Source organism: Rhopalosiphum maidis, chromosome 3 (genome assembly GCF_003676215.2).
Source record: "Rhopalosiphum maidis isolate BTI-1 chromosome 3, ASM367621v3, whole genome shotgun sequence".
Classification (NCBI taxonomy): domain Eukaryota; kingdom Metazoa; phylum Arthropoda; class Insecta; order Hemiptera; family Aphididae; genus Rhopalosiphum; species Rhopalosiphum maidis.
Window position 1 is genome coordinate 69547384 of NC_040879.1, and position 13876 is coordinate 69561259.

Consider the following 13876-nt stretch of genomic DNA (forward strand, 5'->3'; position numbering starts at 1 on the left):
AAATCTCGAGATGAACCTCCTTGCTGTGCACTCTGTCACGGCAACCACCCGGCGAGCTACAAGGGTTGTTCTACTTACAAAGAGCTCCAACACCGTAAGAAATCAAACTCTAATAATAACAAATTTTTTTTCGATACTAAAGATACTAATTTTGTACAAGATAATCACCCTGTAGGTCCCACTCCTACTAATTCTCCCAAGGGGCAAAATCAATCCTACGCAGAGGCAGTAGCCAATCAGACAGCTCGGCATGAATTACCACCTTCAACACCTAATACCTCTTCTCCTTCAGAATCCAATATCACACTCTTAATGACAAGTTTCCTGAATGATTTCAAAACCTTAATTAATCTTCTAATCTCTCTACTAACAAAAGTAATCTCAAGCCTATTAGATAAAAAAAATGAATAATAATGCCACAAATAACTCACTCCTAATCCTCCTCTTCAATGCCAACGGTCTCAAAAATCATATCAATGAATTACAAACAGTTTTGTATAATAAACGGGTAGATATTGCACTAATAACAGAAACCCATTTCACAAAATACTCCTTTATAAATATCCCAGGTTACTTTTCTTTAAAATCGAACCACCCAGACAATACCGCACACGGTGGTGTAGCAATTCTAGTTAAAACTTCCTTATTTTATCAACCACTTCCTAACTATAGTTTCGATCATATACAATCCTGCTCTATCCAAATCAAATTAAACAACATACCACTTACTATTGGCGCATTTTACTCTCCCCCTCGTCACAAGATCACTAAAGAAATTCTTTCAAATTACTTTAATACAATTAAAAATAATTTTATTGTCTGTGGTGATTACAACGCCAAGCACCAGAGCTGGGGTTGCCGTGCCAACAATCCTCGCGGCACCGTACTTTACAACTTAGCCAACGAAAGACATTTCCAAATTTTATCACCACCTGGACCTACTTATTGGCCTACCTCTCCTAAAAAAAGCCCAGATATTTTAGATATCTTCTCAGCTAAAATTCCGGGCAACTTATATTGCTCTACCTATAACACTTTAGACTTAAACTCAGACCACTCCTCCGTATTACTTTCGATCTCTGCAACACCGTCAGTTCGCATAGAGCCTCCCAAACTATTCTCCCCCTTAACTAATCGTAAACAATTCCACGATCTAATTAATGAAAAAATAAACTTAAATATTAAACTTAAGTCCAGCACAGATATAGACGAAGCAGTCTATAATCTAACAAATCTCATTCAATCGACAGCATGGGCAACCACCAAGCCCGGCAAAAATAGAAACTTAAATTCCAAGCCACACCTTCTCCCAGAAGAAATCCGTAATCTGATTGTCGAAAAACGCAGGGCAAGAGCAAGGTACCAGGCCTCCCATCGCATAAAATAAAATATAATAAACTTACAAACTCATTAAAAAAAGTTCTTGCAAAACATAAATCAAATACTTTCGAACAGAAATTACACAGCTTGTCGGCTATAGATGGCAGTTTCTGGCGTGAAACCAAAAGGTTACTAAATTATAAATCTATCTCAACCCCTCTCAGGAAAGAAGATAACTTCTTAGCTATTAGTGACCCAGAAAAAGCTGTAGTGTTTCAATAACACCTTTCAAATATTTTCCAACCCCACGCTGATATTGTTGATAACCAACACATGTGTAACGTTAAAAAATTTCTAGATTCCCTCTTATCAATAGGACCTCCTACAAAATACTACACTCCTAACGAGGTGAAAAACATAATTTTAAAATACTCTAACAAAAAATCTCCTGGCTTCGACCTAATAACCGCAGAAGTCGTCAAGTGTCTACCGAAAAAAGCAATCATACTATTAACTTACATTTACAACGCAATTCTAAGACTCTCTTACTTCCCCTTACTATGGAAATTCTCTCACATCGTTATGTTCTCCAAACCCAATAAACCACCTGACTCCCCTGGCTCCTACAGGCCTATAAGCCTTTTACCGTTCCTTTCAAAAATTTGTGAAAGGCTCATACTTCAGCGCATTTCCCCATATATTATCACCAATAACATCCTTCCTCCATCTCAGTTCGGCTTCCGTACCAACCATAGTACAATCCACCAAACACATCGACTAGTTGATGCCGTCTCAACAACTCTCGAACGCAAACAATACTGTACCTGTGCATTCTTAGACATATCCCATGCATTCGATCGCGTCTGGCACGATGGCCTCCTATTCAAGCTTCGTAATTTTCTCCCCTCGCCACTTTTACTTCTTATTAAACCGTACTTAACAGATAGATATTTCAAAATTCGCCTCGGGTCTTGCACTTCCGATTTAGCCCCAATCAATGCAGGAGTACCCCAAGGAGCCATTTTATGGCCTCTTCTTTTCAATATATACTCCTCCGATCAACCCATTTCACAAGACACCCTAGTCGCCGATTATGCTGATGATAAAGCTATAATGTTGATCCATGAAAATCCAGTTACAGCCTCAGCCAATTTGCAATCCCATCTTGATCTACTCTCTCAATGGTATACCAAATGGAGAATTAAACTCAACCACAGTAAATCAGTTCACACTACCTTCTCTCTTAAACATGGTCTTTGCCCGCCTGTCACAGTTGACAATATACCAATTCCTATGTCCAACTCAGTAAAATATCTTGGCATCATACTTGATAAAAGACTAACTTGGAACCAACATATCAAATCAAAAAGATTAATTTTAAACTATCGCTCCCGCTCACTTAAAAATTTAATTACAAATAATAAATGTTCAAGTTTAAAAACTAAATTATTAATTTACAAATCATTGTTAAAGCCAATTTGGTCATACGGACTACAGTTTTGGGGTACAGCCAAAAAAACGAACCTAAACAAAATTCAAACATATCAAAATATAACTCTAAGAAAAATCACAAACGCCCAACCTTACATTTCTAATCTTACCCTTCATAACGACCTACGTATGAAATCTATAGAAGAAGAATCTGTAATCTTTTACAAACGATTCTTCTCACGCCTAAACAATCACGAAAATCCTCTGATTCAAAGCCTAAATTCCTTAACGCTCCCGGAAAACCCTCGTAGGAGGCTAAAAAGAAGATGGTGCAGAGACCTTTTAAATTAAAAAAAAAAAAATGTGCACCTTACCCAATGCTTAATAAATTTCCTGCCTTCTTACTCCCACCTTCCTATCTTCAATTTTATAGGGTTACCATAGGGTGATTTCTTAATCAAGTCTTTTCATGTATAACTACTCTTTTCACATATACTTATTATGCTATATTGTATAGATTGTATATTATCTCTTAAAAAATAAAAAAAAAAACATACTCGATGTAAACGTGTTAGAATTGCAGACAACTTTTTTTACTCTGTTAACATAAACCAAACAACTATTGTTTTATATTCTAATGATAATTTCATAACATTATCTCATGTTGATCTTCATCGTTTAAAACAATTACAACATTGTATAGACTTGTATATAGTTGAAAAACAGAAAAAGTTGGAATCATACAAAAAAACATTTAATACAGCTTACGCGTTGATCAAGGCTGACGTAAACGTGTTACCGTTGTTTTATCAACGAAACGAGTTTACAAACCAATATATTCAAAATTATGGTTTCAGCTATAGCAATATACAAAGTGATGATATTTCATTCATATACGAGCTATTGCAATTTCATTTTAATTTTTTATCAAACATGATTTTGCAGGATTTAATACTATTGTAATAAAATATATATATATACATAATTTTTATATACATTCGAATTTTTTCGAATTATTTCGCTATCGAAAAAAATATATCATTATTTATAAATACTGCTTATATAGTTATATATTAACTGTTAATAATAATTTGTATATTATTTTTTATTTTAACCTATAAATGTATTATTTAATTTTTATTTAAATAAAAAAAACAAGACATAATATATTGTAATCAAAGTTTTGTTATTTATTAAATGATTTCCAGTCACCACTATTATAAACATAGTTTATTTATAATACGTATCAAATACGTGTAATTTTTTTCTTCGAATCTTTCATGAAGCTGTCGAAAAGTGTTTAGACCAATTCGTTCAGCTCACTGGATATTGTTTGATCCTTTACCTGATCGGTTATTGCAAGCTTCATCGAACATTCAGCATGTTTCCATCTGTAAAAATTATTCATACAAAAATTATTTTTATAATAATATCTTACTTAAAAAATAAATAACTATAGTATTATTGTATAATATAGGTATTTAATTATATTTGAAGCGATAGTAGAATAATAAAATATATCACCTGTCCTTTTAATCAATGTTTTTCGTTTTATAATGTGATAACGTCCAATAGTCAGTAGATTTTTTGTCAGCAGGTGCCTTTATAATCAAATTCCCGACGTCTTGTCGAATGCTCATTAAATTTGTAATTTCAACTCCAATTTTCTGATCTTTCATCATTTTTCCAATTTTTTCTCGATAAGAAACATTCTTTAAAAGAATAATTTAATTATAGTTTTCTTCACCTGGTGGGTTATGTAAAATCACTCACTTTTTTTGATTTTTTTTTACATTGTTTTTCTTCTCGTAGCCCCTCTTTTGACTACTCGGTTTTATTCCTGTTTTTCTGTCTTGCGTTTCTAACATATCCACCTATAACCATAATAAGCGATTAATTAATGTTTTTTTAATTTATAAACAGTTTTAATTAAATGTTTAATAACTTTTACGTTTAAAAAAGTAATAGTAAGGTTATATTTATCTTTACCAACTATGACTTAATATTTGATTTTATTGCAATATAAAAATATATAGATATATTTTTTTATACTTACATCGCTTACAGCAAAGAATTCTTCATCATCACTCGTAAATGAATTGACCGACATTATTTTATTTTTTTTGAAAGGTATTTCAATTTAATAAAAATAAAAAACTATTTGTATAAAAACATGGACTCGCTGTAGACTCGTTGAAGTAGACTGAAAATGTTATATCAAAAGGCTTCCTTATATACGTGTTCTCTCCTGGTCTCAAGTAGTCTGAAGTTCATTATACGACCACACCCTCGTTATTACATTCTCCAAAAACAGGTTTCTTTTTTTTACCTATTTAATACATTAAGCAATAATAACGTTTTCTTATTTGCAGATATGCAGATTTCATATTTAAGTATATAATATGTAAATAACTCAAATTAATAATAGTTATGATAATTGACAGTATTCCCGAAACATGTTTGACGATGTTTTTGTATAAAATTCATTATTCGACCACGACCTCCTCGTTACTATAACCTTCAAACCTAGGGTGTTTTTATCTATTTAATATATTTTAGAATTTAGCAATAATCACAGGTAGTTATTTACAGATATGCGGATATCGTATTAATAATAACCTCCTACTCTTCGTGAATATATGAATATCATAAAAAATAGTATACTTTCTATTAACACAATTGATTATAAGATTTTAAAGAGATGGAAATTTTAGTATACGAAACGAAATTTATGGGCGATACTGTAATGAATTGAATTTATTTTTACAAAAGTGGATATATAATAATGAAACAAAACCACGGCAAAGCGATATATATATATATATATATATATATATATATAAAAAAGCACAGCGGAGTTTAAAAGAGGCGCACTGACGGAGGAGGGAACGTGACGAGCGGCTTGACAACCGGTGCAATGCCAGAATAACTCCGACTATTGCATCATAGGATGCGACAGGTGAGCCGGTCGGTACAATGCCGGAATTGCTCTGACTATTGCACCATTGATCGACTCACAAACCGCTCGACAAGTTAGCGGGGATGGCTTCTTTCCTAGTCGCGTAAGTCTGCCCGGGTGGGTCTTACTACGACGTCGGAAAGAAGCGTAATGGCTAAGTACACGCTCCGTCAGGCCTTTTATACCTGGTTCATCGGCGATTACACCGGGTCGGTCCCGTGTTCTGTGACAGAAAACACGAAACCCCCATAATGCAATCGCCGATGAATGCACAAACACAATATAATAATAACAATATCATGCATAGTAATTAACATAAGTATATACAATATTAATGAGGTTTATAATAAAAATAAGTAAATAATCAAAAATAAAAATTATAATGAGGGTCATGCATATAAAATAGAAAAATAATATATTATTATATAATAATAATAATATTTTAATGAGGATCATGCTAATCAAAAGATAATAATAATAATAACACGCGGCCTTATCGCGCACGGCGCAAACAAGTACTATATAATAAAGAATTCATTTTTTTAAAAAACCGTCAGTTTTATTGTGAACACAAGTGGACGCAGAACATCAACATTTTTTTCAAACATATCTACAGAAACCAAAATGTAAGTACTTATTGCTATTATTTCAGTTTTTATTCTAATATATAAAATTATTTATAATGAATCCAAAATGCATCTAAAAAAAATTAAATAGTTGGATATAATACCAACTTTTATCATAATAACGCTACAGTAATGTATTTATTTTGCCTATATTATACGCCATGTAACATTTTATTTAAAACAAAGTAAACGATAATAATATGATAAAATTCGATATTTTCGTTCTTAAACTGTGATATAAACTTGTTTTTTTTTATTATTATTAAGGATAAAAGAAATATTGATAATATTATAACCAATAAAAGAATATTAAAATGATCTAATAAAAGTTTTTTATTTTTTTAAATTTTTTCTATAGATCTATTTTATTTAAACATTGTCTTTTTATTAACGAAATAAATTAAACATTTTTTTAACAATTTTTATTACTAGTAATAGCCTCAATCTATATGTAACAATAAAAACAATGTATAATATATATATATATATATATTATATAACTAACAATGGAATCTCAAATCGAATATGTCAACACACTAATAGAGGAAAGATTAAATCAAAGACAGCAAAATGATGAATTTTCAAATAGGGAGGAAGAAATTAAAAAAGAAAAGATTAGAATAATAAATAAAAAGATTCGTCAGGTATATAAATGGAAAGTACCGAACCTAGTAGAAATAATAAATTTGAGAGATGAAAAAAATAACATTTTAAGCGAATACAATTATTTTAATTATATTGGTTTAAACTGCGATAGACGCTTACGCAAAAATCTATCATATTTGTATGATCAACTAGATGATCTATAAAATGGTAATTGCGAATTTGTTTCTAGATTATTCTAATCAACCGGTTTCAGTTCACTGGTTATTCAGTTAACCATATTTAATTCAGTTTTACTTTGATATTATTATTGTTTAAACTATTATTAATTGTTATTTTATAAATAAATATATCAACATTCTGAATTAATTTTTACTTTAACAAAAATAAAGAATATTAAGTATACACTAAATCTAAACAAAAAAATCTTTGCTAATGATATGAAACTGTTTTAATATATATATATATATAATTATAAAGATAAAGATAAAAAGTTTTTTGAAAAAAACAGAAATTTAAGTTAATCACGGAATAATGAGTACTATTTGTATCAACAATAATAGAAATATTAAATATTATAATTATGTTTTAATTTTTTTATTTGGTTTTTCAAAAAAATACTAACAGAACGAAGACTATAACAGATGAGGCTATGTATTCATGTGTCATTCCATACGAGCTATGGTGGGTTATAGCATATACATTTGCGTACAAATTTGATAAATACCGTCCATTCATAATATATAACATGTAATACATTTGGTTATACATTAATTTTTAATCATAACTCGTCAACTATTGATATGAATAAGACCAATATTGTTTTTGTAAATAGTTCATATATATGCAAAATTTTCATAGAATATGACCTTCTGTAGATGTGGTCGGTTGTATGAATCTAGCGTACAGATGGCAAAGCTCCAGTGACTTTTATAGTACCATATTACACTCGTTTTGTGTATCGCTTAGATGATTCGTTAACATTTATAACCGACCCGAATCCGATAATTCGGTGGCTACAACGGCGTGGAATAACATATGAAACTATTATATAAAAACTAAGTTTTATTCAAATTAATAATTAGTTTGTAAAATATATTTAAAAAAAAGTTTTTATAATTTTTCGGATAAAATATATGGTAATACAAAAAATAATTTTTATAGAAACATGGATATAGAAATGGATTATTCGCAGGATTTAATTAATCACATCAACAATGAAATTAAAAGATTAAAAAACAAAAAACGAGGATTGAGAAATACAAGATCAACGAGAAAAAATAAATACGTTAACTTTAATTAAGAAAGATTTAAAAATGTTAAAATATGAAAAATACTTAGCTAAAACAATTTCATTTGATAAAGAAAAAATAATAAAACTAAAGGAAACACAACAGCATGTAAAAAATTATTATGCTCTATATTCTTATACCAGTTTTGAAAGAGATAATTCAACCTATAACCTACACAAAAAATTTATTGTATTGTTACGTGACATAAAAGCACTAACAGAAATATATGATTAAATTAAATTGAATTAAATTGTTATAACTAAGTATTAATTTTATTAAAGTATCATTTATTTTACTTAATGCTTTTTATTTAATAAAAATAAAATATACATATATATTTAAAGAGAAAAAAATATGTTTTTTTATTATAGTCTCATTATGAAAAGAAAAGTAATCACAAAATATCAGCGTATGAATACGTATGGAACCGGACTGATTGAAATCGAAAGATTTAAAAAATGTGCAAAAACTTTCATCATCAAGAACTATAAAAAATATACAAATTATAAATCATTTTTTAGTTATATTCCAGATATGCTAATTTTTAAGTTGAAATAATCATGTCTAAATACATCCATAAAATTTAATATATATGTTGACACTGTTTACGAACGTCCAGTAACCCATGATATTCAGGATATTGCTTTAAAACTTTAAACATTTTAGCATGTAGTTCATCTGATTTTACTATTTTAGTGAACAGAATGTTTAATAAAATATTAACCGAGGAATCAGAATTTATTGCAAAAGGTTCAGGTTGGTCACTTGTATCAATAGATGGGTTACAATTAAGAATTAATTTAGTAAACCCTTTGAAAGGAAGTTCATTCTTGATTTACCTATATTTATAAAAAAAAGGCGATTATAAATGTTAGAAATAAAGATGTATATTGTTTTAAATATTCTATACTTAGCAAATATGATAAACGCTCGAATAAATCACGATTTAACTAAACGTATTTCAATATTCTAGAAAAAAAGTGGATTAAATTTTAAATGAATTATTTTCTGACACCAATAAAACAAATAAAAAAATTTGAACCGAATGTATGTGAGTTGTGCTGATGAATTGTCAGTGTATATGTTTGTAGTAAATCGTTATTTAAACGCGTGAATTTTTGTAAAAATTATAGCTTCAGACGCTCGTTAAAATTTTTTAATTGAATCGATCGCGAAATTTTTTTTACTTATTGTAAGAAAAACTTATAAACAACCTTGTATTCAATTTTCATTTCTTAACTTTGAATGTAAAAATATTTATATATTTTTATTTTTATATTTATTTTTTTTTTTTTAAGTTGAAAATTTTAATTAAATACAATATAAAAAGCTAAAAAAAAGTCAAAAGATTTCAAAAATTGTACCACGTATAGATGATTTCAATATAAACATTTGGTGAACATTTGAAGTATCTACAACTTTTGGTTTTTGAGAAACGGCTAAAAAAAATAAAAAAAAAAAATTCCGTCGAAAACTGGTTTTGCACAAAAATTACCATTTTTCCTTCATTTTTTGTTTGTTTTTCCTGCGGAATTTGAAAAGTTTTGAAATTTTTGCTTTTCACCTTTTTAAGGTACCTCCGATATAAGATTTGCTACCGAAAACCACCCATGAAATTCAAAATTGAGGCATTATTTCGACTAGTTATGGTGTACACAGACAAAAAAAAAAACACACATCATAGTAAAATCAATACATTTTTCACTTCGTTCAGAATCTAAAATTTAATAACTCACGCGTAAAGTTAGATTATACAGTTTACGTTATATTATATATTTAATTGACCTACTCTATGACCAAGGTCCACTTCACCCCTAACTGTACAGCAGAGAGAGTTTCCAATTTTTTTTTTTTGATTTCAGCAGCCGAATGCAAAGAGAAGTGGCGAAATCTACGTACAGTTTTCATGCATAAAATGAAACCACCTCCAAGTGGAGCTGGAGCAAAAAAAAGGCATATTATTAATTATAAAAACATTCGCTCCTCCATCAACCGAAAATTTGCCACCAGTACCACTTAACTCACCTGGTGAAGTTGTAGACGACACAGAAATATTTGAGGATAGTGCATCCTAAATGGATTTATCACAAACATCATTCCCTGACTCTCCAGTACATTTACCGTTTCAACTTATTCATTCAACCGAGAATTCAACACCATTTCAACAAACAATTGATCCACTAGTAAAGTTATCATCATCCACTCAAGCCAGGAAAAAATTGACTTTGGAAAAAAAACATCAGCAGCAGCCGCAGATCATTCTGTAGCTGAATATTTTAATGCCAAAAAAGCAAGGTTGCAGATAAATGAAGTAGAGAATAGCTCTCAAAAAATTGATAAATAACAGGGTATCAAAATGTTTCTACTCAGTCTAATACCAGAACTGGAAGATTTAAATGATTCTCAAATCAAATTATTTAAACGACGTTTTTTTAATATTATTGACGATATATCAACTCCTTTGCAGTACCAGCCACAGGTATCAACTTTCCAAACAATGATCCCATCAGCGTCTAATTCTTCTCAAATGTCTCACGTGCCGTGCCGTCGCCGTCTTATCAGTGGCCTACGTGACTAGACACGCGTATTCATACTTCACGGTTTTTAGTCGTCTACCGTCTGTTGTCAAAGGTACTTGTTGTCTATTTTTTTAGAAATAATTATTAAAAAAACATGGATATCGACACAGACATTTTAATCTCTGCTGTGGAATGCAGACCCATCTTATGGGATAAATCCCAAGAAATGTATAGGGATAGGAATGGAACAAAAAACGCTTGGGAAGAAGTGTGTGTTGAACTAAAATCTAATTTCAACAGCTTACAAAATAGTGAAAAAAACGAATTTGGTGAGTTTGTATATTTATTTATTTTTGAGTAGTTTATTTAATTTAATTTAAATTTAAAATATTTATGATATTTATGATATTATAATATTATAACATTTAAAATATTTACACTTTTGACATTTGCCACAGGACTGATCCAACGTTTACAAAATAGTCGCATAATTTTTGTCGTATATTGTTTGCTGATAAACCTCCACGAGATAAATATTCTGGTTGTAAATCCTCCAACCCTGTAATTGTTGTACTATCTTCAAACAATATTCCATCCCTCTCTCTCACAAAATTATGCAGAACAACACAAGCCTTGACGATATCAACTGCAAAATCTAGTTCCACGTTTATTGGTCGGTGGAAAATTCGCCACTTATTGCTTAAAATTCCAAATGCACATTCAATATATCGCCTCGCTCTACTTAAGCGATAGTTGAATATTTTTTTTTCTACTGAGAGGTTTGATCCTCCAAACGGCCGTAATAAATGTTTGTGTAATGCGAAGGCTTCGTCTTCAACGAAGAAATAAGGCACATTAGGACTATCAGTACCCGGCAGACATTTCGGTTCTGGAAGCTGGTGTGTTCCCATTGTAATAGATTTCCATATCTCACTTCGCTTAAAAATAGCAGAATCGCAATCTTTCCCATAACTTCCAATATTAACATATAAAAACCGGTAATTTTAATCAGCTATTGCCATCAATACCAGTGAATTATATTGCTTATAGTTATAATACATGGACCCACTGCCAGATGGGTAAATTATCCGAATGTGCTTCCCATCTACTGCTCCTATGCAATGGGGAAAATTAGCATTTCTTTCAAAATCCAATGCGATTGTTTCCCAGTTTTCTTTTGAAGGTGTGGGTAGAAATTCCGATTTCATTACTGATCAAATAGCATTGCATACTTCTTTTACTATCATGCTTGCTGTTGAAATACCAATTATATATGTATAGTGAAGATCTGTGAAAGTGCATCCACTTGCAAGATATCTAAAAAACGAAAATTATTAAGTTTTATTAACCTGCATTACATGCAAAATTAGTAATATAAATTCAATATAATAAAATATAATATAATATAATTGTGCTGAGTTTTATACAAATTCGAACTTCAAACGCTAATAAAATATATTTACGGGATATCGTTCAACTAATGTTTATATTTATATTAAGGGGCCTGCTCCCGACCTATTATTTTGCTCAAAAACACCCCCTTAATATCAACTTATGTAGAACATAAAATAAAATTAAATCGTAACACTTATTTTTAATAAATGCTTTCCTATAATTATATAGGTAAAGAAGTAATTAGAAGATGGACTAATGTACGGGATGCCTTTGCAAAGTCTTGCAAAAAAGAAAAAGAAAATAAAAAATCCGGTTCTGGTGCATTCAAACACAAAAAATACGTTTACAATGATCAACTGTTGTTTTTAAAAAAATTATATATAGAACGAGATGTAGTTGAAAACTTCGAGAACGATAACAATGATACCCTGAATTCTAATATTGATATTGATACTGATATTAACAAATAGTCGAAAACTTTGGATGATTAAGTTTCAACTCAAGCCACTCCCACTAGACGTGCTAGTCAAGATTTGGGTTCTCGCTCAAAAAAACGTAAGCCTGATGAAATCGAGATGAAGATGCTGAATGCTTTAGAAAATGATGTTAATCTAAACAGACATCTGTCTTTCTTTCGTCGAGTTTTGCCAGCATTGGACAAATTTGACGAAAACGAGGTTTTGAATTTCCAAATGGGGGTTTTACGACTCATTTCGCAAATCAACGATGAAAAACAAAGAGTTTCTCTACCTTCATTTCCTCAACAACATGCGTCAACTTCTCAACTATACCATTACATGATGCCTGTTAGTTATCAATCTCCACAAACTGCCACCCAGTGTTCCCCAAACTATGGTCAACCCTCCAATTCAAATACTATTACACCGCTAAATCGACCATTTCAAAGTATATCTCCAGCCCAGTCAAGTTCTTCCTGTTATAGTGAAATAGATTTTTCAACCAATTACAGCCAGACTTAATCTATGTTTTACGTTTAAACTTTTAAAGTTTTAAAATTTGACCTAAACAAGAAGCTTAAAATATTATTTTTATTTCTTAATAAAATGGTTTTTACACAGGAAAGTTATTAAGTTATTTTTAAATGAGTTGTATTAGGAAATATTTCAACTCACCTTTTGTTATTTCTTACTAATATGTTTTTTTATTATATAAAGTTATTATTTTATTTTTATTCAATAAACGAGTTGTAACTAAAAACATTTTGACTTACTTCAGTGTCACAGCTAACATTTCCTTAGGTTGAATACAGTCCCTCATTTTAGTATTCTGCCGCTGAATACTACATTTCAGCCGGTTATGGAGTTCGTCAAAGGATGAAATAGACATGCGGAAATAGTTGAAAAATTTATTTTCATCTGCAAGTAAATCTTCAAATAGCGAGTTAAATGTGCCCACGACATTTCTTCGTTCATTAATTGGGTGCACCCAGTACTTACGAACACGTTGTTTTCTACGTAATCGCAAACGACGGTACAAAAGCCACATGGCAATGATGCGTTTTCGACTCATGTTGAAATCCAACTGAGTTAAAAAAGATAAAATATAACCAAACGTAGACGATTCACGGGGGAAAAACCGTCTTGTGTGAAAACAATGTTCGTGCGGAGAAAAATCGTACGAATAAAATCCGCACGGACAAAACCGTTCTGTGTGAAATGGGCCTTACGCTCGAGACTGGAGAAAATTATGGCGGCCGTGTTAAACTGCGCG

The 13876-nt window shown here is 30.5% G+C and overlaps 1 protein-coding gene across 1 annotated transcript; it reads left to right on the forward strand.

The window, feature by feature from the left end:
* The first annotated feature begins 10904 nt into the window (after window positions 1-10904).
* Window positions 10905-12615, forward strand: LOC113557621. Its single transcript, XM_026963189.1, has 2 exons — window positions 10905-11079; window positions 12374-12615. The coding sequence occupies exons 1-2, from the start codon at window positions 10905-10907 to the stop codon at window positions 12613-12615; spliced, it is 417 nt and encodes a 138-aa protein (XP_026818990.1).
* The last annotated feature ends 1261 nt before the right edge of the window (window positions 12616-13876 follow it).

Coding starts and splice junctions, on each gene's coding strand:
- LOC113557621 (XM_026963189.1), top strand. CDS start 10,905: ATGGATATCGACACAGACATTTTAATCTCTGCTGTGGAATGCAGACCC. Junction 11,080..12,373: donor TAGTGAAAAAAACGAATTTG/GTGAGTTTGTAT, acceptor ATAATTATATAG/GTAAAGAAGTAATTAGAAGA.